At 46.0% G+C, this 8,505-nt stretch overlaps 1 protein-coding gene across 1 annotated transcript; it reads left to right on the top strand.

Moving 5' to 3' along the window:
* The first annotated feature begins 6,807 nt into the window (after positions 1–6,807).
* LOC144104162 (uncharacterized) lies at positions 6,808–8,063 on the top strand. Its single transcript, XM_077637014.1, has one exon. The coding sequence runs from the start codon at positions 6,850–6,852 to the stop codon at positions 8,014–8,016; it is 1,167 nt and encodes a 388-aa protein (XP_077493140.1). The 5' UTR covers positions 6,808–6,849; the 3' UTR covers positions 8,017–8,063.
* Positions 8,064–8,505: the final 442 nt, after the last annotated feature.

The following is an 8,505-nucleotide window of genomic DNA, read 5'->3' as shown; positions in this document are numbered from 1 at the left end:
ACAGACACTCCTTTATCTAAAGAACTAGCTATATCATGTACGAGTTCAGTTAACTGTCTGACACATGAAAATTCACTACGAAACCCATGTTGGTTATTATTTATGAGGGAACTTATTTAGTTGGTGTACAATATTCGTAAAAAATACATGCTCCAAATCCTTGCAGACTGCACTTGTGAGAGACAATGAGCGATAATTTGATATCAGATTACGTGGCCCCGAAATTTGAATCGGCACAACATACGCCATTTTCCAAAAATAAGGCAAAGCACTGTCTTTAAGCGATTTTGAAAAAAAAAGAAGATAAAGATATTTTGTCAGAGAAACTGCGCTAGATGAGAGCAATGCATTTCATAACCCATGAGGCCGTGTGGCTTTTGAAGCTATCAATCCTTGTAGAAGCATCATAATTCCACGCTGGTCAAAAGTAACGGCATCCATTGGCTCAGTGCAGAATTCACCATACCGTGCACTGTCATTGGAACCCACATGTGTAGAAAACACAGAACTAAAGAAGGCTCTCAAACAGTTTAATTTATCGAGATTATCACTTCTGCACCATCGTCTTGATGTAGTGGAAGAGACAGATCATCCTTTTCATTTCGTTTAAAATGAACTGTCATAATTTTTTGATCATTTTTGAATGCTCGAGTGGAAAGAACTAAAAAATACACCCTTTGCATTATTGACCACAGTACTCATTATTTTTTGTCAAATGCAGAATCTTATCTTTATGCGTCTGTGATGCATTCTTTTGAAAACTGCATAAGGTTGTTTTCTTTTATTGGCTGCAGCACGCATCTTCCCGTTGCACCAGGGTTTACTTCTGCTGCGGCCTGCCGTTATCACCCAGGATGGAACGTATATGTTACGCATTTCCTTCATTTTATCGAAGAATATCGTCCACAAATCATTTATATTAAATGACTCCAATAGCGTTTCAAATACGTCATAGTAATTACCAGCTCAAGTGCGATTTCTGCTGTTCGAGACTTCTGGTAGTTGTAAATACGCCTAGAAACTGAATCTAAGACTTCCGCATATTGCAGCTTCATGTCAATATAAGAACAGCAACGTGATCACTGATTGCGGGTATAACCAGTGGAGGCTGTGCTGCCATTGTAATGTTAGTCAGGAGTAGATCTGACCCACTGCTGCCACGCGTTGGCTGAAAAACTACTCCGGTTAATGCGAACGACCTACGTATCCTTCACTTTTCATTGCTCGCATAGAATTGGCCCTGAATGTGGAATATATAGGGGACCAAGCAATCTCCGGCAGGTTGAAATCTTCACCAATTACTAAACTCTCAGCACTATAACAGTTTCTAACGCTTTCGACCGACTAGAAAACTTTAAACTTACTTCCCGGCGGCCTATAAAATAAACACACCGGCAGGACCTTTCCATTACATATTTGTGCCGATACAGCCTCACATCTTCCAACATTAATATCTAATCCACGAGAATACAGTGACTGGATGACTAAAATAAAAACGCCACCACCGTGACCATCACGGTCTTTACGGTAACAAGAGTAGTTTCCCGGAAATACCTCACTATCACTGATTCCGCTGTGAAGCCATGATTCCGTTCCAAGCACCACCGAGGGCTTGGTCATATCGAAGAGAATGAAAATTCATCTACCTTGTTATTTATGGTTCTGCAGTTAACTACAAGAAAGGAAAATAATGATTCTTGAGAAAACTTTTTCTGTCAGCGAGCCCGAACAATCTGACGGCTTTGCTCATTACTCATTTATTAAGGTAAAGTACACCATATATGAGAGCAGCTTTGCCATTCTTCTGACGGTGCAATTTAGCGCAGTCTCATAACGCCTTGCTTTCTTTTTCTGATATTTTCAGAGAAGTCTTCAGAGATAGCGATTTTCAACTGTGAATATTTCAGTTTTTTTTCTCATTAGTAAGAACATCTTGTTTACCTTTGAACTATAAAAAATTGCAATAATTGGACGGCATTTCCCAGTTGTAAACTTCCCAATTCTGTGCGCTCTTTCTATACCTATCTGATCAACTTTCATTGTCGTACGGCAGAATTCTTGAACTAATTTTTCAATTTTTTCATGTTTCATGCCCCCTTTTATCTTCAAAACCACATAAAAGCAAATTGCACCGGTCAGGCCAATTTCCTAGATCATCGACCTCATTTACAAGAGCCTGATATCGTTCCTTTAAAAGATCCTCGTAGCTGTGAAATAACATTCTGGAAGTTATCGTATATAGCTACCTCAGTTTCCAAGGCTGTCAAACAATCCTAAAGACTGCCCATTGCCCTTTTGTTTTTACCATGGATGGTATTCTTCAATGGCTGCTAGCTTTCTTTTAATCTCATTTTGACCTTCCAGAAGGTGTCGCATCGCGGGATCACCAAGGCCTGCATTTGCTTGAAAAACGCCGCATATTAACCGTAACAGAAGGTAAAACGCAGCTCGTCGCTGAAGCATGAAATGGTGCCTCTTTCGGTGCATTTGCAAGGCGGATAACAGCGGTATGATACATGATTACACATCATAGGGTGTGGAACCGGCATGGAGCAAAAGAACGACTTTCACAAAAACTACTGTTACCAGCCTGCGCAAACAGCAGTAGCTCCGTTAACCCGACGGCCATCGTAGAGCCGGTTCCACACCACAAGGACGGAATGAAGCTGAGCGGCTTATGTAGGCTGTAGTCATGCTGGCTGTAGTTTCATGGTAGGAAGACTGGCACTGAACAACTGAGATCAGCGGCGCGGCACACTTGATCAGCGTAAACGGCCGTAGGAGTCATCGACGCAGGACAGTTGAAAGAATCACCATTCAGCAATGATATAAAAAAAGGGCGGTGCCCCACTGTCTGCCTAGAGGATGATGACTTTGATTGCTGCCGAAAGGAACCTGCGCAAAGAGTAGCAGCTCCGTGAACCCGACGTGCATCGTAGAGCCGGTTCCACTCCACAAAGACAGAATAAAGCTGAGCGGCTTATGTAGGCTGTAGTCATGCTGGCTGTAGTTTCATGGTAGGAAGACTGGCACTGAACAACCGAGACCAGAGGCGAGGCACACTTGATCAGCGTAAACGGCCGTTGGAGTCATCGACGCAGGACAGGTGAAGGAATCACTATTCAGCAATCATACAAAAAGGAGGGCGGTGCAACTCTGTCCACCTTGAGGATGATGCCTCTGCTGCCGAAAAGAACCTGCGCAAAGAGCAGTATCTCCATGAACCCTACGGCCATCGTAGAGCCGGTTCCACGCCACAAGGACGGAATGAAGCTGAGCGGCTTATGTAAGCTGTAGTCATGCTGGCTGTAGTTTCACGGTAGGAAGACTGGCACTGAACAACTGAGATCAGCGGCGATGCACACTTGATCAGCGTAAACGGCCGTAGAAGTCATCGACGCAGGACAGTTGAAAGAATCACCATTCAGCAATAATATAAAAAAGGGCGGTGCCCCACTGTCCGCCTTGAGGATAATGACTTTGATTGCTGCCGAAAAGAACCTGCGCGAAGAGCAGTAGCTCAGTGAACCCGACGGCCATCGTAGAGCCGCTTCCACGCGCCAAGGACAGAATGAAGCTGGGCGGCTTATATAGACTGTAGTTTCAAGGTAGGAAGACTGGCACAGAACAACCGAGATCAGTGGCGAGGCACACTTCATCGGCGTAAACGGCCTGCGGAGAAAAGCAGCTGCGGAAGAAGCGACAGAGAGAGAGAAAAAAAAGGACAAAGCTAGCCGAGGCAGTCAATACGAGAATAGGAGGCGCCCCCGCCAACCTGGAGCAGCTGTGGAGGATGCGGTTTTTGAGAGGCGCTGAAGAACACTCGTGGATCGCCAAGGACATCAATATCGCGGGCATCGGTAACGAGCAGCACAACCATTAGACATGCAAAAATGATCTTGCCTGGTAACGTTCAAAATAATTACTAATATTCGGTGCACACGTGGTTGGATACCAGTTAAAAAAGCAGCAAGTTGGCAACGCCCCACGGCTTTTAGGCTGCCAGGTTACTCCGTCGACCAATAGCAGCTCTGAAGGAAGTAAACGTTTTAGCGTTTATTTCACAAACTATATGCATTAAAATTATTACGCTGATAATATCATTGCGCGATCACCTAGTTTCCTAAAGACACGTGAAAAGCTTTAAAACGAACTGTTTTGCTTCACTGCCGGCTAAAAGGTGCGCTCGACTTTCTACCGCAGGAACTCTATCTACACGTAACAAGCATTCTTAGAAACTTAGAAATATTGTCCGGTGCGGGAGATTCTCCTAATTTAAATCGGATTAAACGTCCCGGCGCACGCCTCTTTTTGAACTCAACGCTGAAGGTAGGAGGAGCCAACTGTCGGGGATCGGTAACGCGTCCCCGACTTTCCGAAGGGGAACGCTATCGCGTGCAGGTTCCAACAAGAGAAGGAACTAAGAGATCAAACAAAACAAAACGAAGCCTATTTCTAATTTAAAGCAAAAGAGCCAAATGAAAGGAAACACCAAGAAAAATACACTCAATACGAGTACAACACTCCAGATTTAAGGAAGTGTTCACAAGGTGCTGAGCGTCCCAGGTGAAGCGGGGATGTCTTGCAGACAGGGCGGACGCGGGTGGATGTAGTGCGACGCGTCGCTGGTGTTGCGTCGAAGAAAGCGGCGCAAGGGAGCCAGGTGGGAGTAGGAGCGGAGAAGAACACAGGGAGACTCCGGTGGACTCCCGTCAGCAGCCCGAAGAACTTGGGAGCAGCAGAAAGAACAAGCATATCCAGGTCCCGTCGACGGCGTCACGAAATGCTGGAGGCTTAAAGCAGGCTGTCCAAGAGTGTCTTGCGGCAGCACGGACCCTCAGTCCATCGGGTGTCGTCTCCACTCTACCAGAGAACGCAGTAGGCTTGCGTCGGTGATCCAATGGAGGTCATGGCAGCACGGACCCTACGTCCGACGGCTGCCACCTCCACGCTTGAATGACCCGACCACCACTGCGCTGCCCTCCTTTACACCTCGATTTTCTGACACGTCAGCTCACCGCTCCTCGTGCTCGCCACGCTCTTTGTCGCCGTCGCCTCTAACACACCCTTCGCACGCGCACGCGCGCAACGCTGGGCTGGCACGCGCAGCGCTCCGCTGTCGACGCACCACTGTCGGCGCACGTACCGCGGTCAAAAATCCTCTGAGAACTTGTTGTGCACCTCACACCAACGAGCGCGTGGAGTACCTTTCAGCCAGTCCCGTGGCGGCTTCGCTTTCACTTTTTTATGTTTTTTAGGCTTCTCTGAATATATAGTTTCAGTCGCAGACACCATAGCCAGAAATTAGGCCCACAGAAATAAAAAATTTCGCGTGGACTCTTTTATTTACGCATCACTCCGCCGGTGGGAGAGCGTCAAGCCGCCACGGGACTAGCTGAAAGGCACTTCACACGCTGGTTGACTCCTGGTAGCTTCAGGGTTGAGTTCAAAAAAAAAAAAGTGGGAGCCGGGACGTTTAATTCGGTTAAAAACAGGGAAATCGGCCATACAGGACAATAATTCGAAGTTTCTAAGAATGCTCGGAACGTGTAAATCGAGTTCCCGCGCTTAAAAGACGACTTCAGATTCTTCTTTAGTGCACCTTTAATTTCTGTCCGTGAGCGGCGTTTTTTTTTTACTTTTGCGACAGCCTACGATCAACACGAGGGCGCTGAATTTCCAAATCACGTGTTATGCTTTTCGAGGAAACCATCTTTATAGCACGTGTGGCTTGGACGAACAAAACGACTTAGCGATACACGAAAACAACACTACATGCTCTGTTGAAGAGACTCTCAGACCTCAAGAGCAAACTGGTACCGTACGCCCGTCAAAAGTGCCTTCAGCAGTGTGTTGCAGACTATATTCGCCCGAGTCTTGAATGGAATATCAGCAATGCCAGACGATTAGCGAAAGGGATTGGAAACATGGAACCAAGTTACTGAATCAAAATCTGCCGAAAGAGCGAGATTGCTGGCGCAATTATTTTGTGCTGCCCGAAGGCATATTGTGGTGCAACGCACATCATGAAAAAATTGCGCTCATATATTTCTGCTCTATTTCAATAAGAACGAGCTCGTCTCACTGCAAATGCATTTATTTCCATATTAGTACTAAAATCATTAAAAACTGAAAACGAAAAAAACTAGGGAAAGAATAATTGGTTAATTCAACTGCATTGCGACTGTGGACTTAATTTACTATATATAGCTGTACTTTTTCTCTGGGCCACTTTTACAATGGCACGAACCCGCCAGTACAAAAGATGACTCAGTTGCTGTGTTGTAAATCTACTATCATATTGCCAGCTTTTGTTCACCTGTTTGGAAACGACTCAAAGCATTATGAAAGGCATTTAGACTTTTCCTGCCCGGAGTGTCTAGGGATACTTTCTCTCTAAACGAGAAAGCAAAGCTCACTGTAGTCAGTTTAAACGACAGTTTCATTTCCGATCATGTTTTTACCTCTATAGGCGCTTCACATAGAAGCAGACCGATTTCAGTCTTAATATGGAACGAAGCCACTAAAGCAATATAAGTGTACTTCATCGAATGGTGTACCATTAGCTTCTGAGAGGGGGTCACACGTTTAAAGGCGAGAAATTAGCTGAAGCTCAGTGCATGACTAGGCCATTTTTATTTCAAGTTGCTTTGCGCACCTTCAACGCAGTCAAGCAGTAGCGGTAGGCCCAAATGGAGTTTCCTTCAATTTTTGTTTCCTTCTAACGCTAGATTAACGCTTTGCGAAAACCTCGAATTTCGCAGCTAATCAGGTGCCACACAAAACAGTGGGCTCGGTGGGCTCGGCAGCTGTGCCACTGCGCGGACGAGTAACCCTCTTGTCTTCGCCATGCAGGTGCTCCTTCCTGTGTTCACACATGTGCTGTTGCCGGTTCTGGCTGCTGCCTGCGTTGACATGCGGCCACGTTATCGTCATCACTACGGCAGTCATGAAGCTGATACCAATTCCGTAACAGCGGCTGACGTCCCGTTTACCTGGATTTCGCCACCACCTGGCTCTGGGACCATCCGTTCGTCGTGGGAAATACAATCGCCGCAGACATGTTTTTCGCCACCTATAAAAGATCGCCCGTGGACCGCGGCGCCTTGTGGGCTCGGCAGCTGTGCCACTGCGCGGACGAGTAACTCTCTTGTCTTCGCCATGCAGGTTAGAAAATCATACTCTCTTTTTGCAAAGAAATCGAGCAACTACTTCTTAATTCAGCTGCCGAGCCCGCAGTGTTGTACTTGTATTGTCGTTGAATGCTTTGCTGTTGTCCATTCGTTGCTTATGCAATCCGGTGACATAGAAACTAACCCTGGTCCTGACACTGCCGCCATACTTGCAGAACTACAGAAACTAACATCGGGCCAAAGCACGTTAATCAGCGAAGTAAAAGACCTCAGCTGCAGGTTAGTAGCGACAGACAAATCGATCACCGAATTAAGTAAGCGCATTACCGAATTAGAAACCCACTATCAGGACCTCGCATCACTTAAAACAGAAGTTGAATCCATTAAGACTGATGCCGCCACGTCGGCGAGCCAAATCAGTAACCTCGAATCCAGAGTAGACGATGCCGAAAACCGGTCGCGCCGCAACAACCTGCTATTTTATGGCTTACCTGATACTAGCTCAAAGGAAACGTCCTCTGAGTCTGAAGAACTGGTCACCCGCCTTTGCAGTGAAAATTTGGACATCACCATAGACCCAAAAGAAATAGAAAGAGCACATCGTCTTGGCCGTCACTCAAGTGAACGATGTCGACCCATTATCGTTAAATTCACTTTCCATAAGACAAAAGAATCCATCCTAAAAAACGCCCGGAAACTAAAAGACACCGACTACAGCATAGGAGAAGACTTTTCACATTCTGTCCGTAAGGCACGCAAACATTTACTACGTTTCGCGAAAGAAACATCTGATAAATACGCACTGCGCTTTAAAACACTGTACATAGGCCCCAAGCAGTATATATTCGACGACTTGACGGAAACGGTAAAAGAAGTGCCATAGCAATCACACTCTGCTCGCTCTAAAGCAACTCCCCGACAGCACACCCCCCGAACTAATCATACCTTATCTGCAGTATTTACTAACATACGAAGCTTTTTACCGAAACGGGAAATCGTATCTAGTCTTGTCTTATCAACCAACAGCACCCTTCTCATTCTTACAGAAACGTGGTTAACAGGCAATATCAGTGATACCGAAATTTTAGCTGCGCTGCCCAACTTTAAAGTTTACCGTAAAGACCGGGAAAGAGCCCGTGGCGGTGACGTGCTCATAGCCGTACATCAGCAGTTTTCAGCATCCTTAATCAATGTAGATTCTAACTTAGAACTGCTATGGCTGTTCTGCCACGCTGCCCCCCGAACTGTGCTGGTAGGAGTCTGTTACAGGCCACCGCAAAATGATCCGGACTTTTCCTACAAACTAAACAATGTGCTGAGTGAACTGACATCATCGTATCCTAACGCAGATATTGTTCTTTTTGGTGATTTC

This window comes from Amblyomma americanum, chromosome 9 (assembly GCF_052857255.1).
Source record: "Amblyomma americanum isolate KBUSLIRL-KWMA chromosome 9, ASM5285725v1, whole genome shotgun sequence".
In the NCBI taxonomy this organism is placed as follows: domain Eukaryota; kingdom Metazoa; phylum Arthropoda; class Arachnida; order Ixodida; family Ixodidae; genus Amblyomma; species Amblyomma americanum.
The sequence above is the reverse complement of the archived record's forward strand: the minus strand, read 5'-3'. Positions and strand labels throughout refer to the sequence as shown.